At 32.3% G+C, this 19,291-nt stretch overlaps 1 protein-coding gene across 1 annotated transcript; it reads right to left on the reverse strand.

Annotated features, from left to right (window-relative positions):
- Nucleotides 1-14,938: 14,938 nt before the first annotated feature.
- On the reverse strand, nt 14,939-18,643 carry LOC140861585 (uncharacterized). Its single transcript, XM_073264608.1, has 2 exons — nt 15,856-18,643; nt 14,939-15,687 (listed from the first exon to the last, which is right to left on the reverse strand). The coding sequence occupies exons 1-2, from the start codon at nt 18,443-18,445 to the stop codon at nt 15,257-15,259; spliced, it is 3,021 nt and encodes a 1,006-aa protein (XP_073120709.1). The 5' UTR covers nt 18,446-18,643; the 3' UTR covers nt 14,939-15,256.
- Nucleotides 18,644-19,291: the final 648 nt, after the last annotated feature.

Consider the following 19,291-nt stretch of genomic DNA (forward strand, 5'->3'; position numbering starts at 1 on the left):
TTCCCAACACTAATTATTTAATTAATTAATTAATAATATCTTCAAATTAAACACACCCCCACACCCACACCAAATTAGTGTGTTATAACAAGTCCGGCAATCATAATTTTCCCTGAAATTAACCGTAATGGTGTAATTAGGGAACGTACAAATTGTTGGCAATCATTAATTTCCCATGGTCTATGGCAGGCCAATCGAAATATGATGTAGGATGATTTTGAATTTTTGGTAAAATCATAAATAATTGGTTACATTTCACTATTGGTGTCAATGACATGCATTTGATTTTCAGAAATTATAAAATTGTGCAGTTACTAGGAAGTGTTTCCCGATGAGCAATATTTAAATTGCCGACAAAACTTTATATTTTACGATTGTGTGATTTGTCTTTGATTTATATTATAGTAATTAAAATAATTCTTAATCAAGTATCTTAATGTCTTATTATTATTTAATTGAAATTGAAATTTCTTTACTAACTAACTTTAAAAAAAACTTTTAATTTATCTGATAATTTTTTTAATTTTAAATTATAATTATATTCTTCATATAATTGTATTGATAATTTTTTTTAAAACAAAAAAATCCTATGACAAAACTTATTTTTAAATCTCCAATCTTATATTTTACTATATATCTATTAGGTTCATAGGTATTTAATCTAAATTATTATATATTCTATAAAAGTTTTCGTGATATTTAATATGAACATTTGTAAAGTTTTAAAAAATTATGTGATACTCAAATTTAAATTTTAAAAACTTTACAAAATTTTGAGGTATTCAAAATATCAATAAACATTTAATAATATAATTCTATTAAGTACAAAAAAATAAAGTTCAAAATAAAATATAAAATATCAAAAATTATCTTTCATTCAATCTGAAATTTTGAATGGACATTCTTGTCCTAGTTCTTGACCAAACAAATACGATTTAGAATTTTGATCTGAAATCAAATCCACTCAAATCTATCCATCTAAACATATCTCATAAATTAATTTTTTTTAAAAAATATTACATTTTAAAGTGGGGCTAAAATAGGTGTCCAAAGAAGAATCTGGATTCATCAAATATCAATTTACTCACTCTTAACGGTGCAAACAGTTACTTACCAGGAGTATGATCGTAGCTATATCGGTGCGTCTCTTTTAGAAGTACGAGACTTATTTAGTCTTTGTCGCAATACAAAATTGATTCACATTCGACGGACGAAATGTGGTTGCTCATTAATTCAATCGCTCATTTTGATTTTTCTTCTCCTACTTTCACTATTTGGGAGCAAGAGAATGTTTCTTCTTGTTTTGTAAATCTTGTACTCAAAGACTTTGACAATGAATAATAGTACTACAAGTTTTACCATAAAAAAAACTTTACATTTAACGTTGGAAATTAATTTCCCAAGCGTGCTTGTACAAGTCAATTTGAACAAAGTTTAATTTTAGAAAAGTTCCGCAAGTTGAATGCAAATATATTTCAGGTAATACACAATATCTATGTCGAGTCAGAGCATATCAAAATCGACATTTAGTTAATGAGAAATCAGTTAATATACAAAGATAAATTAAATAAGTTAACATCACACATTTTAATTTGAAAAAAATGGCCACAAGTACGTTGAAAACGCATCGAATGAGCTAGAACTCATTGGAGTTCACCGAAAATTCGTTGGAGTTCCAGCAAGGGAATCCATAGAGCCCATCGTTTAGCATTATCGCACAAGACATCATCGTAATTAAATTAATATTTCAATAGCAAACTCTTTTTATGTTAATAGATTATAGACCCTTTTGTCATTTAAATAAAATAAAATTAGAAACAGGGTTATTTATTCATTTATTATTACTATTATTATTTTTTTAAGGCTTACATATGATTGAAGTCACTGTCTTTTGACTTGATAGGCAGAAAAAGTCGAATTAGCAGTCTAAACGAGGGGCCATGTTTGGCCAAAATTATTAATTTTATTTCAACAAAGATTATATATGTGACAGCACATGGACGTCCGGAACCCCACATTCACCAAATAATTTGATTTTTGTAACATTATACACAAAGCTCTTTCTGTGCTTTTTAATTATTCGTTTTTGGATTCTCTTTTGCTGCAAACTTGGTCAAAAATCACTTCCTTTTTTTTTTGGCTTTAATTAGGAAATTATATTGTTTTTTACTTTACTCTGATTTGATACTGTTCCTATTAATTCGTTAAATGAAGCGATCAATTGCACATGATTTCAAGCAGAAAAGAATAGAAGTAAAAAGCAAAACTAAAACATGTACATGTGGGAGCATCTGATACTACCTACCAATTAATCAATTAATGATTAATTTCTTGCCTAGCTAATCATCCTATATATGCTATTCAGTGTGAGATCAATTGTATCTCTCGTATTAATACGATCACGTTGCATACATAACATTTGATGAGAAGAATGAGAAACCAATTTGATCACTCTTTGTTTTATCTAACGTTTGATTTAAGTTTTACAGATGATTTTAAAATTATAAATCGTCATCTTATTGATATATAGATAATTTCAAAGGTCATATAAAAGGGGTAAAGTAGAAATGAGTGGGGGTAATTGACCTTAATGTACATATTGCTCCACCATGGAATGCGATATACAAATGATAAGTAGTGCATTTAGTCATCGAGGATGATGAGACTAATGATGTTCTTCTATGTGTGGGGAACTTGGTCCCGACCTCTCCTAATATTGGAACCTTTTTTTATTATTATTTAAGAATATTTAATTTGGTAATATTGCACAAAATTAAACAAAGTCAATTTTTCTAGAAAATTGTTGGATAGGAATAATTGGGCCAAGCATTATTTGGACGTGGCAAGCAAAGTATAGAGTACAATTGCACAAAGCATTGTTTTCAAGATATTCCTATAACTCCACTTGAGTGGGTGCATATATTCTCAGGCCCAACTCATTATTAGCCGCTCAAGTTCTGGATTGGCTATTAAAAAAAAATTAAATAAATAAAGCAAGAAGACATTATTTGATTTTGATTATTACGTGGGTGTAAACAAAAACATTCACAACTATGTTATTGCATTCTCTCGTATACCTTAGACATTGTGATTTTATTCAAAGTTCATCTCCAATGTCATATTAATGAGTCTTGTAATGCAAGTTCATTGCACTATAAATTGTTTTTGAATTTCGTTGCAAGAAATATTTTTTGAAAATGATGAGTTACTTCATATCTGTAATGCATGTGTCAGATAACTAAATAGTAAAAGCTTCCCAATAATAACTTTAAAAATGGACAATCGCATGTAATTTGATGTAGTACTGGATACTAGAATAGAAAAATAGCCTATTACAATTTTTTTTTTAAAATAATGCCTAGTACAATTTTGATATTCCATGTGTCGTAAAAATTGGATCTTTCACATATTATTTTTCAATTTTTAATAATTTTAGTTTTTTCATGTGAGCATATGAACTGAAGTTCAACCATATAGATTACCAAAATCAACTATAATGCTACGAATTTTCTCGGACTCTGTCAGTCCTTTAAAATGTAGTGATATTTACAGTTTTCATAATATCTCTCCCTATATTTCTCCTTATATATAAAGAATCTTTCCCTCTGACACCATTTTTTAAATTGTCGAAATTGCCCTTATGTAATATAAATATTATAATTTTATTTTTATTTGTTTTTTTTTAAATTTTGATATTTCAAATTTTCATATTTTTCTCAACTAAACATTGTAGATAAGATAAATTGATAAAAAAAATTTAAATTTTTTTAATATTATTTATAAATGTTAAAAAATAAATTTAAATATTATTGAAAAAATAATATTTATATATAACATACAATATTAAATATATTGTATGATTTTATACACACGCAACGCGTGTGCGATTATGCTAGTATAAATTAAATATATACGAGTTTTGCACACTTTCATTCCGTTGATTACTATTGCGGTATTTCCAGAGAAATATTATTCTCGTCGAATGGTAAAAATATATTGATCAAAATTTCTAGTATTGCTTCTGAAAAACAATTCTTTATTCAGTTTAATTAACACGGACATTTTTGTACTTACCTCAAGCGAAAATAGTAAAAACACTTTTCAAAAAAAAAAAAAACACAGTAAAAACAAGATTAAAAAAATCATATAATAAATACACGGAAACACTAAATAAAAATGACCACATTGGTCATTGCTATTGTTGTTTCTGTGGCAAGTATGGTTTATATACTACTGCAATATTAGTCCGGAGCTCATCTAATGTCCATAGCTGCTGCAGATTCTATCATCATGAAAATAAAACTTATTAATAACAATAACAATAATTACCACGTATATACCATGTTGGAAACACGTTAGTTACGAAAATATATAATATGGATACAAATTGCATAGAGTTGGGAAATATCCAAAAAAATAAAATTAAACAACGAAAAATTTCAGATACAATATCTAAAATTGAGGACACAAGATGTAGCAAGGGCCTTTTGCAATTTTTAAAGAAAATATTTCCATTTTACAATGTAGTATACTGAACCTAAGGATGAATTTAGCCTTTCAAATTAATATCCTAAAGCTAAGCAAATATGGGATAGGACTATTAATCTCACTTAATCCGATTTTCACTTACAAAAATAAATTTTTTTTAAAACTCATTACAGTCCTTAATTTCAGTAAAGACAAACAATTATGGTTTATATAAATGGAAATAAACTGAAAAACTCCTATATACGCTTGGTTCCTAATTCCTTTTTATCGTTGTTAAGATTTAATCACAGTCTTAATCAATTAAACTAAATAAATTATTATTTATTCATAACCACTATAAATTCCTATTGTTTTATAATCTCTACACAGACTTTCAAAATAGACTTAGGGAGTGTTTGCAATAGATTGTGCTTTTGTAGAAGTGATTAATTTATAGATTATAATAAAATTAAGAAAAATCAAAAGTTGGTAGTGTTTGGAAACAAATGTGAAATCAAAAAATCAAAGTTTGATAGTGTTTGATAAATAAGTGATTAAATTGATTTTAACAATGACCTTTTTATTAGAATCACTTTTTGAGAATCATAATCACCACATGACTAGCTTTTGAATTTCAATTAAGTTAAGCTTAAGCTAACACATAATCTAAGTTTAAGAAACACACAAAAATGATTTTTTTTTAGCCAAAAGCTAACAATAAATTTTTTTTAGTGATTGCAAACACTCCCTTAGGTAGTGTTTGACAGAGTTTCTACGAAGCAATTTCTAACTTTTCTTTAATAAAATTTCACAAAATTTCAAAATTTTGTTAAAAAAAATTGAGAAGTGCTTCCCAGAAACTCTCCTAAACACAAGTACTTCTCAGCTTTTTTTTAACAAAATTTTGAAATTTACACTACCTTAACCTAACTTGTTTTGGGTTACACGGACTTCAAATTCTCATCTGACCATTTCACACGTTCATTAAGTATATTCTATTGGATTTTTAAATCTTTCCGATATAAAATCATTTGAAATCGATCCATCTCTTGAATTATTCTCTCAAATACAAATCATTATGTCCCAAGACAACCTAAAAAAGTCGGGACAATGAATCAATAATAAGGTAGTAGAATGAACGTACAGCTAGTGAGCATGCATGTAATATACTAGCCCTCATGCTAATTAAATATCGTGTCGCAATATGAAAACAAACAATATAGGTAATAGGATCATCAAATTAAAGATTTTGCATACACTTGATGTAACAGTAACACACTCTTAAATTAATCCTCAGATTTTTCGAAAATCTCACAAAATAAAGTTAAATCTCATACTCTTCCTGCCGGCTTCTCCTTCATTTTGTAAGCAAGTCCTCGGGGTTTTTCGACTTAGGATCAAATTCGCGCAGTCGATATATCACATGCATATGGCCTGCATGCCAACTGACTGTTGAATTTTTAGCTCCGTCCCTGTCTATGTATCCGAGTCCTCGGGTTTCAAGCGTGGCTATCTCGTACAGAGATACAATGCGAACGTTACTGCTGAATCTATATTTGAAATACAATGCAGTATTTCTGTTTTTCAAATGAAGCAGGTAGCGTCATGTTAATTTCTTTCCCTTATTATTTAATTGTCAAATCAATTATTTATAGAACATTAATTCCACAAGCTGCCCTCTAGCAAGCATCTACAGTACATGATTCGCTGATGCAAAGAATTTAATATTTGATTATTAATTAAATAAACTATCATTAATATCATGAACCACAGCCGTTTTGAAAGGACATTTTGTACAGGGAAAAAAAAATTTATCAATTAAATTCGGAAAAGCGTATGTAAAAAATTCAGATGGGGCGTGCTATTTTGTCGTAGGAGCAGTCACATTAATGTTTGCATTGCAGATAATATTGAAGAGGCGCCATTATACACTGAAAAGTACTAAAAATACAGATAATTTATCAACGTCATTAATGAACTTTGTACCATAATCGTGAATATAATATTTGGAAACCCACAGCAGATCAAACTCAAAATAAAAGATAAAGAAGAAAAAGAGAGAAGCTAATTAATTGCCACCAAGAAAATTGGTAGGCAGCCATTAATTTGTTTTATATATTTTGGAAAAACAACACACTATATATATAACATAATCACATTATCTTATTTATTTATTTATTTATTTCAAATCTATTAATTTTTGTATTATATTATATTAAAAATATTTGAAGATAATCACAGAGTATCATTTTAAAAAAAAATTAATTAATTTCATCTGATATGATAACAAATCTTTTCTCCAAATACACACGAAGTCCATCGTATTATAACTCCATTTTATTTCTAAACCACCCATGCATTTGACAAAATGCAAATAAACAGAAGTGAAAGTCCAAATTCTTGATTATACATATATATCAAGAAAGCACATTTGTTGGAACTAAAAATGGGATAAATGTTAAAAACACCACAAACATAGGGTCTTCCTTACATTTCAACAAGGATTTCTTTGTTCTTCATTAGATTAATATGCATCCATGAAAGAAAAACCCAAAAAAACTTACAGAAATATATATTAAAAAAAGATCTCATCAAGAGTTAATTAAAGAAAACAGAAAAAAAAAAAAAACTATTGCCTGGCTCCATTCTGTTTGCCTCTTCTTAGGACTTTTCAGATGGCCAAAATCTTCACTAAACCAGAGTGAGATTAAACTATGTAATTCTTAGCCTTCATAACATTGTTAGTAAATGACGACGGAGGACCTGTGAACCGGCGGCCGGAGCCGTATCCTCCATTCTCTGACCAGGGGCACATCGGTCATTGCACGAGCCATGGATTGAAGCTTTGGAAATGGGAGAGAGCAGGTGAGTGTTTTCTTGAAACATTTTCACATCTGGTCTCCAAAAAAATGTCCCACCAACTCTCCCTCTCTCTCTCCCTTCTCTCATATATACTGCATGACTTGTGATTAAAATTAAATATATATTTTTAAATATATAATATTATGTATGTATGTATATGTATAGGTGGTGTGAAACTCCAATTTGGCCCCTGAGCTTCTCCTCCTGTAATGGAGGCGGAGGCGTTGGGAGTGGGGGGAGAAGGCGAAAGGCGGGGGGGTTGTTTGTTAATTTGTTGTGTTTTTTTTTTTAAAAAAAATGAATCCCAAGAGGCAATTGGCATTTTGTCAATGCCTTGCGACCCCAAATTTCTCGAAAAACAATGAAAGCTTTTAATTCTATTTATTGTCTTTGCTTTTAAAAGTCAATTCCGCTATTTTTTTTTATGTATATATTTGAAAACTGTGGTACATCCTATATTTATTAGCAGCCATAAATTAAACTAATTATAACGTCGTTGTTGTTATTTTTTTGAAAATTTTAATTTATATTGAAGTGTTTCTCACATAAGATATTATTATATATGAAAGAAGATTTTCAGATAAATATTGTGGATACATTTGGATTTTGATTTGTTATTTAGAAACAATTTTTAATTGTTACGAGGATGCCGGAAGAAGATGCCATAGGAGTATAAATTGAGAAAACTCCCTCATTTTCCGTATTAATTAACATATATGCCATTTGTTTGTTTTTTTTTCAGTGTGAACAAATCCAACCTTATTAGATATAATAATGTTTTTAAGATTTGAGTCACATTGTTTATTGCTTAGAAATATTATTTTAACCAAATACAATTATTATATTTTAATAGGAGTCTAGCCGTAGAAGAGAAAACACGTCTCCTTGAATTATAATTGAACTAATTGTTCTTTTCATATATATAGATATAATAGTTTGAGAACACATGTTACCAAAATTAGTTGTTATCTTTCATTGTTACCTTTTTTTTTGGTAATTTTTTGAATTCATTTAGGTCTAAGTCAATTTCTGACATGTTATCATCGGTACCGATACTGAAATTTCAAAATTTTGGTATGAAAAAAATACTAATACCGTACATATATCCAAAAAAATTTCGATATACCGAAAAAAATGATTTTATATCTAAAAAAATTATATTCGATATCTCGATAATTCGGTATGTTGGTACGGTATCTCATCCCTAATTATAACTAATAAACTTACAAGTGTTAGCTTAAGAAAATATGTAAAAACTTATACACAATAAAATATATAATATACGCATCACGTATCCTATAGTACAAAAACAAAATGTTGGGAAACTAGTGAAGGAGTGGGTGGTAGAAGGCCATTTTCAACTTTATCTCGTGTCCGTTTTCTGGTAAGACACAAGCTTTCCCTTTCATTCAACCCAATCAATCATGCAATCCGCGAAGAATCAGCCATTCGATATTGGTTGGAAATTACACTTTATTAATTTCATCAAACCCCCAATGGTTTTTATTTACGCCAGTAAGTATCTAATCTTTTTTTTTTAATTCATGTATGATGTATTTGGTTTATCTGATATTTATCTATCTTACACGAATCAAATCAAATATGTTAAATATTCGAGGTGAGATGAATGCGAAATGTAGTTTTAATTATTAGCTATATATGGTGATTAAAGTATGATGATCGATGTTTATTGTTAATATAATAATAATTCAATATTTTGATGAGGATTTATTTATTTTTTGAAAAAGAAAAAAGGGAAATGTAAGAGAGTGGAGACAGCCACCCTAGTTGAAAAGGAGGGAGTGAGTGAGTGAGGGGTATTGTGCCTTAAACGTCAAAGGATGTCCAGCAACAATTAAAAAGACATCCATCATTTGCTTCTTTGAATTACACCACATTTTTTTGGTTTCTTTCTAGAAGCCCAACACTTTATACTTTCCCATAATAACTTGCCTTCTAGTCTGCTCTTGCTATTTGCTACCTAGACTAGATAGTGGCTCATTATATATATATATATATATATATATATATATATATATATTATATATATATATATATATATATATATATATATATATATAACACATATTTATTATATATATATATATATATATATATATATATATATATATATATATATAACACATATTTATTTGCGCTACGTACTATCTGATTAAGAGTTGGTAGAACTTATGAAGCTTAAGGCAAGATCTTGGGTTCGAATTCTGCAAAAAGCCTTTTATTTGAGTCTGTACGCAGGTTTACCAATTGTTGACTCTAAAAAGACACCCAGTGCATGTGCTTGATTTGCAGACCACTGCACATATCGGAGGTTTATCAAATGATCACCTTAAAAAGAACAATACGTAACTATGCGTTATATATATATATATATATATATATATATATATATATATATATATATATAAATTAGAGTTTTTTATGATGCCCAACAACTATGCCTAACTTCGTGTCCATCATGTATAAGTCAACTCACCAATTGTGCTGGTCAACTCACCTATTGTATATGATGGACACAGAGTTGGTCATAGTTGTTAGGTACCATAAAAAAACTCATATATATTGTGATTAATCTAGATACGTGTTTATAAATTCATATTTAATAAGGTTAATGTTGATACTTTGACGGGTAATTCATAATCTTTTTAAAAAAAGCCTAGACAAGAAATATATATAAACAAAAATGGTTCCATAATTTATTGTCGGTGTACCACTGTTTGGTATCGAGGGAAAGCCGGCCTATCGAGAACACGGCTAGAAAGTTAGGTTGAAATTTTTAAATTTAAATGGTATTCTTAAAACGGATTTATATATTTTTAAAAAAAATCATCAGGATATATTTTTACAATTAATTTTCATAAAAAATATTGTAATTTATTTTTCTCAAATTCGAAAATGAAAGCAATTCGAAAAGTTAATTTAAATTGTATCCTTAAGATGGATTTAGATTAAAAGAAATTTTAAATTAGAATATATATATTTTACCATAAATTTTTAAAAATATTATAATTGTTATTTTCTCAAATTTTAATATTAAAGTAAAATAAAAAACGCGACAAGATGGACATGGATAAAAAAATTAATAAGTGTGATTTGTTTAAATAACTTTAGGCTTTAGCCCGGCGCTATAGGTAGCACAGCGGGAGGCCCGAGGTTCGGTGGGCCTACAATATAATAAATTTATAATAGGCCGTTTAATAAAGTTTTTCTAAAGAATTCATTCGATCCAGCCCAATACATTGAGAAACAAAAGATACAAGATAGTCTAATTCGCAGGCCCAAATTTATGAGATAAAAGTTATGTTCACAAGTAATTACATGATTCGAGTGTAAGACAACATGATTGCTTTTGTCTGTACTTTATCGCGTGAAGTTTGAATTAGGATTTATGGGACGTGTTCATTCATATCGTATCGAATAAAAAATTCGGTTAATCGAACCGAATTTTATGGTTCGGTTATAAACTGAAATATTTTTGATTTTTTTGTTCGGATTTCGAGTTGACCGAATTTCTAATTATTTTATTTATTTAATTAATTATATTTATTTATTAATAAAAACAAATAAATAATGAATTAAAAAATTTTAAAAAATTTAAAAATCAAACTGGTTTTCGGTTCGGTTTGGTGAATCGAGTGAAAAAACCGAACCGAAAATTACCTTTCGGTGCTCATTTGATAAATCCACTAGATATGTAATGTATACGTTTGTCCAAGAAAGTGTTGGTAGGATTATTATGTTTACTATTATATAATGATTTAAATGTACTTGTCAATTGCAAATAATTGTGGGAAAAAAAAGTTATATTCGTTCTACTCATTTCAAGTCAATCACGCCCTCGTCACATTAACTAGGAGTTATGTCTCATCCAACCCAAATGCAATTATATCTAAGGCCATGAGATGAAATTAAGTTCACCAAAAAATGAAACAAATATGAGAAAATTAAAAAAATATAGTTAACTCATCTCATCATCTATTGCCATCCATTATATCAAACGATATAAACAACATATTCGAACTGCTTGAAAGATCAAATATTCATCCTTAGAAGAATCAAAATTATAATTTTATGCAACCAGTTTCGATTAAACTAACGATTTAATTGTTAGATCGTTGGAAAATCGTGTTTGAATGTATCCCCGTGCAAATCTTACACCACAATAATGAAGTTGTCTGTGACCCTGCAGTGTGTGCAATCATAACATAGTATCATAGCATCAATTCAGCCTTTTCTTTTTCATTTTCTGTCTTCTTTTTCTTTTACCTTCTGAAATGGGCGTGCACCATTGTTCCTTCCCCTTTCGTTGGCACAAAATTAGGGTTTGTTTACATTTCCTCTTTTCACACATTTCTGATGTTATCCTCAATGTATAAAAATTTTATTGCAACTATTTTTGTGTCCATTTAAAATGTCAAAATTATCACGAGAAGAATTAATTTATGGATCGATTAATTGTAATTATCTTGTAGCATTTCAATAAGGAAAACATCTATCTTGAGTATTATAGTGATGGAAAATCCTAGGCGTTCCCTAAGTTTCTATTTGAATATTAATCAATTCACATCGGAATAGAGTTCATCAATATATAGATACTATGCATCATATGATAATTATGCTTTCACTGTCATCGAAATACATCAACCCTCGAGGTATACTTGTATGGAGGTCCATCGAAAAATGTTATGCTAAACCCAAGCTTTCAACTGAGATGTTCATCACATATTTCGAAGAAAAAATTTCTACTTATCATAAAGATATACTTATGCTAGATTTAATGGTCCCATATATTTGAAGATGTGATGTTCAAGATCTAACGAGTAACGACTTTGATTTAGGTAAGTGAATTTCATGTTGAACCAGGATCCATTATATGTTGGGATTCTTGGGAATCAAAGGCGTGGGAGTTATCCATGAGTAACCCTCCTCGAATACCATACCATGGACTAAAACCAATATACATAGAACATTAATTAAATCAAGTATATGTAATAATACACATACATTAGTGGGACAAATATCTTTTTGGTACTTTACAGCTACCTCAAATTCCATCTTTATCCTGCTCCCACTATTGCTGTCACATAGGTACAATTTTTCAAAAGTGTTGAACATCAAAAGCATTTCCAATCTCCTTTTGCTTTTTGATAATCTAATTATCTCCATGGATTCCTTTACCCGACAAAAACCTCTATAATCCCGTTCATAATTTACCCTAACCAAACAACCCCCACCCCTACACAGTAAAAAATAAAGTTTCAAATTAATATGACTCTGAACAAACATCAACATTCAGTGAAACCTAGGGGCTCTTTAATGTATATATATATAATGACGTGAGAATTCGTAATCGTTATTTTTTGATGCACACCAAAGGCTCTTTAATATATTTATATTTTTGTGACTGATTGAGAATGTTGTAAAATCCCACATGAGAATCCTAATTGCATACAATGTGCAAAATGACTAGTGAGTTGTCGCCAATTAGTACTATATTTTCTTAAAAAAGTTATCAAGAAACTAATATTATCCTATTTGATATAGGACGATGACTAAGGTTTTGCCACTCTTATTCAAGTAGTTTTCTTATTAAAATTTGTAAATCGCATTCATAATTACCACTTTTTAGCAATCAATTACTCCTTTTGCATACGAGGCAAGTGAAAACTAAAGTTTTGGGATCGGATTAGTGGATATAGATCAGCATTATCATTTTTTAGCAATCAATTACTCCTTTCACCTCTTGATGCATAACTTTTGTCGTTATATTAAGTGGGAGATGATGACAAATGAATTAGTGGAATAATTTGAATCACTTTACCTCTAGATGCAAAAGAACTCCTAACATATGAGGAGTTAATGTTATGAGATGAGTTTTTATTTTTTTGGTTCAACTCGAATGTATGTATGTATGTATGTATGTGAGGTTGTGATAAAATTAAAATCTCCTAGATAATTAACATCAACCGTTTAACTTTGATATCATTAGTAGATACATATATAATAAAAATTTATCCGAGACGGATTCACCGTTAAAAAAATTTCTGTTCGACCAAATTCATTATGTAAAAAAATATTATTTTTCATGAAAAATATAATTCAGATAAATTTTGAATCAATCCGTGAAAATTATTAATTTTTTATGCCAAATGTCTTCACTTTGTTTAGAGAAAATTTTGTAATGGTTTTCAAAAGAATAAAGTTGGATTAAGTAAATATGATATTTCAAAACACACACACACACACACTATATTTCTCTACATAAAGTAATTGGCTATTATTATTTCTTATTAAATATGTGAAATAAAAAAAAAGGAGAAATAAGAGGCGTGCGTGACGGTAGCAGGGCGATCTACTGCTGTCATGTATACATCTTTATTGTCACCTGCCCATATCTGAGTTGGCCGTAAAGTAAAATTTTCATGTGACATAAAGTTTGCTCAAATGTTTTCTCATCAGACATACTCCACTCCAAATCTACAAATTTTTAAGTGTCCAAATTCGATTCAGACACATCTTTGTGAAAATGAAACCCAATTCATGACATGATGTCCGGAGCTAAAACCTCGCCAATGATCGAACCAAGGAAAAACAAGAATGAATCAACCTAACACTATAGAGACAAAAAAGACTTGACATATATTATTCATTACAACAAGACATAGCTATTTTTCTAGAGAGCTTACAACTTCAAAAACTCCAAAGTGAAAAGAGTATGCTTGAATTGAGATAATGCTTGAATGTGTAACACATGAAAAGTTTTTCAAGATGAGTGTGGATGAGAATACAAACAGATTTGAACATTGATACATTGAGTACAATTGTTAAATTTGGGGCGTAATCCACCAACCGGATGACAATTGTTTTTTTTTAAAAAAATAAAATAAAATTCCAGATTAACTAACTCGACCTAAAGCCACTGAAAAATAAAATCATCTGGTCAACCACCTCGATTAATTAGGTCAGTTTCAGCCAATCGGATTTCACTAATAGCGACGAACATTACATGGGCTGATGGGCAATAATTTGTCATGCTTTGAATTTTGTTTAATCAAGGAATTATTACTCCAATTAGCTACTTAAAATTGAACGGCCAGTCAAATAACTGGAGTGAACATGACTGGATATGAACTTTTTTTCGTGTCTCTCCCATATAATAATCACAGTTGAATTTCGAATCGCAGAACTTGATATCAGATGGACTACAAGTCATGCCAGTTATAGTTGAGTTTTGAATCGAAGATCTTGATATCAAACGGAATAGAAGCCATGGAGGATGTCGACTATTTAATGAGGAGAGAACTTAACTTAACTTGAAGGCAATATCAGAGCAGTGAGACTTTCCTGACTGATGCCTTGAGTTGAATTTATGTCTCATAATGATGAGTTCCCAAGTATCCCTACACACAAATACAATCTGGTAGTCCCCAAGTGAACCCCACACTTTCTTTTTTTTTTTTTCCCAATTGAAAGCCACTGCACACCACTCCATGCAGTGAGATGTCCAATTTTCTAGGCCCATTTTCATTGTTTTTACATTAAACACACTTATCCATAAACCAAACCCCATTTGTGACTAAACAATTACCAAATTCTCCACTTTCCAGATATCATAATAAGAGAAACAAGACAAAAGAGGATGACCATTTATAATAATTATCTGATTACTTTTGAAAAAGAAAAAAAGAAAGAAGCAAGCAAGGCCCTTCCACCACCCTCACTGTACACACACTTTGAAAACTGTCGAAACCAACATTAAAGTTAAGAGCAGAAAACAACTGCCCCCTAAATCAGATGCAGGGTAAAAAATTTTTGGACAAAATAATATTAAAGGCAGCTAACTATAATCCAATGCAAAGAAGCTAAGCGGGTAAGAAGAGAACACTCCGGAGTCGAAAGGTGCGACTTAAATACTGAGAAGATCCGGAGGTGGTTGAGTTTGATGGTGTTTCGTGGGAGATTCTAAACTGGATTCTGCTGGAGTAGATTCTGTGATTGTGGAATCCTCCGGTTTGGTGTCGACAGGCCTAGGAAGCTCGGTTAGTATTTGCACTACCTCACGCATGGTGGGGCGTTCGACCGCCTGTTCTTCTACACAAAGCATCGCTACATAGAAGACGTGCATCACTTCGTGCAGGGGGACGGTGGGGAGTCTTGGATCGAGGATCTTGATCACATCTTCTTTGTTTCCATCAGTCATTCTCCGAACCCATTGGACTATGTCAACACCGTCACCAAACTCTCCCACTGGCTTTCGCCCCGTGACAAGTTCTAAAAGAACGACCCCAAAGCTATACACATCGCTTTTCTCATCGACTTTGAGTGTGTAGGCATATTCTACAAAGAGCACGGAAATGCACAGTTGTGAGTCGATATGCAGTTATTAAATCCCTGCCAATCTTGACGACTTAAAAGATTCGAGTAGCGCAAATAATTCAAATTATTTCAAATACATTAGATTCATAGTTAACCACATATTTCATGTTAAGAAAACTAAAACAATACCTGGAGCAATATATCCATAGGAACCAGCTATAGCTGACATGCACTCTGATGCTCCTGAATCTTGTAAGAACTTGGCAAGCCCAAAATCAGCTACATGAGCTTCAAAATTGGAATCCAAGAGGATATTATTCGATTTGACATCACGGTGAACGATCAATGGCGAGCAATCATGGTGAAGATAGCAAAGGCCTTTTGCAGCCTCCAAAGCTATCTTATACCTTGTATCCCAATGCAAATGGCCTCCTTTCTTGCCATGAAGCATTTCTCCCAAACTGCCATTCGGCATATATTCGTAAACCAAAAGATTGGTTTCTTGATTCGAGCAGAAACCCAATAATCTAACTATGTGCCGGTGCCTAATCGTCCCTAGAGTCTGTATCTCTGCATTGAACCCATGATCGTGCGAAGAGAAACGGCCTATTGCCGGTAACCTCTTCACAGCCACATTTTCACCATTTGAAAGCACACCCTTGTACACAATACCAGCACCTCCTTTTCCAATTATGTTGTCCTCCTTCAAACAAGCCAATACCTCATCACAAGAAAAATCCAATCTTTGGAAGGCAGTAAGCTTCCAAGAACGAGCCTCATTTGCTTTCTTCAACGACCGAGCTTTAATGATTGCTGCCACAGCAAACACAATCGAACAAACTAGCAACCCGAGGACAAGCAAAAGCTTCATTGAAGGAGAGAAAGTCCCCTTCTGATGAGGCCTTTCAGCACCATCTACACCACCATCTTTACAAGGCCCCAAATACGGACCACAGAGATTAGGATTGCCCAAAAACGACGTAGAATTGAAGTAACTGAATTGACCAGTGCCAGGAACGAAACCAGACAAATTGTTGTAAGAAAAATCAACAGAAGTTAAGCTTTGCATGCTAGAAACTGAAGAAGGAATGCTGCCAGACAAATGGTTTCTAGACAAGTTCAAGTAGTTCAAAATCTTCATACCAGTCATCTCAGGAGGAATCTCACCAGAGAGCTGATTCCTGCTCAGATCAACATATGTTAGCAGCTTACACTGGCTAATCTCCGGCGCAATGGGGCCAGAAAACTCGTTATGGCTGAAATCTATCTTTGAGAGCTCCTGCAACTTTCCTATTTGAGCTGGAATCTGGCCTGTAAACTTGTTACCATCAAGCAAAAGCTTTTGAACACCAACAAAATTCCCAATACTTGGAGGCAATGGCCCGGTGAGATGATTGTTAGATAGACTTATCTGGCCCAGACTAGAAGACAACTCATCCGTCTCTGGAAAAGAACCAGAGAGAAGATTGTCATGAAGCTCGATTTGAGTTAGATTGGGCAGACTCAAGAGCCCTTTTGGAATGGACCCATTTAGATAGTTTTCGCCCATTCGAACACGACTCAACGACTCGCACTGGCCAAGTGTTTCTGGAATCGGGCCCAGTAGGAAGTTACCCAGAGTGATCAATGTGTGTAGTTGGTTTCCTTTGCAGAGATTTTGGGGTAAATTTCCAGTTAACTTGTTGGAACTAACATCTACTTCCTGCAGATTGCCATTAGAACCTAAATTCTGAGGAATGCTTCCAGTGAAGTTGTTCTCCCACAACTGCAAAACTTGGAGATCCGGCAACTCCCCAATGAAGTCTGGTATTGAGCCCGTCAGCTTGTTTCTGAAAAGATTCAAGAGAGTCACATTTTTCAGCTCCGCAAACGAGGGAGGAATCTCACCGGAAAGCATGTTGTTTGACAGGTCCATTGATTTTAAGCTCTTGAGCTTCCCAAGCTCCGCAGTCAATGGCCCCGAGAGGTCATTCACTTGGAGAAAAAGGGTGTCAAGATTCCCTAAATTCCCCAGCTCCGCAGGGATCTCGCCGTCAAGTCCGCAGCTTGAAGCATCGAACCGCGTCAACTGAGACAAATTCCCAATCTCCTTCGGAATTCCGCCGGAAAATGTATTGAAGTATCCAATGTAAAGCTCCTTGAGCTGTGTCAGGTTTCCAATCTCCATCGGAATCGTTCCCGTCAGCTCATTTCCGGAAACAGCGAGATATTCCAGATACTGAAACGAGCCAAACTCCGGCGGAATCTGACCTGAGAAGAAGTTGCCACCGAGGTGTAAGTGGCGGAGGTTACTCAGCAGGTACGCTTGCGAGGGGAAGTTCCCAGTCAAGTTATTGTTGTAAAGATCGAGAACTTGAAGGTTTCGCAGGCCGTAGAGCTGAGGAGGGAAGCTCAAGTTGAAGACATTGTTAGATAGATTAAGACACCGGAGGTAAGTGATATCAGAGATTTGTGAAGGGACAGGGCCGGAGAGATTATTGTCGGCGGCGGACAAGTTCACGAGCAATCGGAGGTGGCCAACGTCGGGGGAGAGGGTTCCGGTGAGGCTGAGGCCGGAGATATCGAGAGCAATCACGTGACGCCCGGTGGTGTCGCAGGTGACTCCTCGCCATGTGCAGTGGCTGGTGGCGGGGTTCCACGACGCCAGGGAGGAATGCGGGTCTTCGGTGATAGCTCCTTTAATGGTAAGCAAAGCCCGGTCATCCGACCACCGGGGCTGTCTTGCGGCGGCGGCGTGGCGGAGGTGGAGGAGGAGGAAGAGCAGCAGGAGGAAAGGCATTCTTTTTAATTTTTGTGTTTGTTAGGCGACACTTCACTCTGTTCTTTAGTTGGAAATTGAGCAGTAGATAAAAAGGTGTGAATATACATAATAATTTTTTTCCTTTTTTATTTTCCCAATTTATATATAAACTACTAACAATATGCCTTTAGTCGATTTTATTTTTATTAGATTAGATATCTTGAACTCTCATCTTTAATAATTCAATACGATAATATTTTATATGTTTATGCATATGGTTCGATTATTTCAGTTGACAGATCTTAATATTTTTGATTAAATTTTAATCAATTTAATTTCTATGACTTGATTAAACACATGCAAAGACAAGTCACCATCACCGAATCTACGAATAAGATTAACGAGAGGAAAAAAATTCTAACCGCTTTGATAAACTATATAAAATAAAATTAAGGAAATGTAGCAATAAAAATTAATACTTGGTCCGAAGTAGAGGGCCATGAGGAGGTTTGTTTTTAATTTTGAAAGGTATCTATTTTCCTTTCAAATTTAACTTATTTGGAAGCATACTAGATTTTTCGGAAGTAAACAAAGACACATATTAATCGATATCTTGGATAGTATGGTAGTGTTTGAAAGTGTTTTTAGTAAGCACTTCTCAGTTTTTTCTTTATAAAATTTCACAAAAAAAAAATGATGAGAAGTGCTTCCTAAAAACTTAGTTATAAGTATGTTAGTTTGAGTCATAAGAAATTCATATGGCATAGAGCAATTATTTGATTTCAATCTTGTAAGTAAAGACATACTACATTCGTTTCAATTATATTGTCTACGTTTCCTTTTTTGTTTGTCTCAAATATATAATCATATATCATATTTAGTAAT

Source organism: Henckelia pumila, chromosome 4 (genome assembly GCF_033568475.1).
Source record: "Henckelia pumila isolate YLH828 chromosome 4, ASM3356847v2, whole genome shotgun sequence".
Taxonomy (NCBI): Eukaryota; Viridiplantae; Streptophyta; class Magnoliopsida; order Lamiales; family Gesneriaceae; genus Henckelia; species Henckelia pumila.

What these genes read in the sequence shown, in the direction of transcription:
- LOC140861585 (XM_073264608.1), bottom strand. Translation starts at nt 18,445, where the DNA reads ATGCCTTTCCTCCTGCTGCTCTTCCTCCTCCTCCACCTCCGCCACGCC. An exon ending in CTATGGATATATTGCTCCAG is followed by an intron (nt 15,688 to 15,855) that starts GTATTGTTTTAG and finishes TGCTCTTTGTAG; the next exon opens with AATATGCCTACACACTCAAA.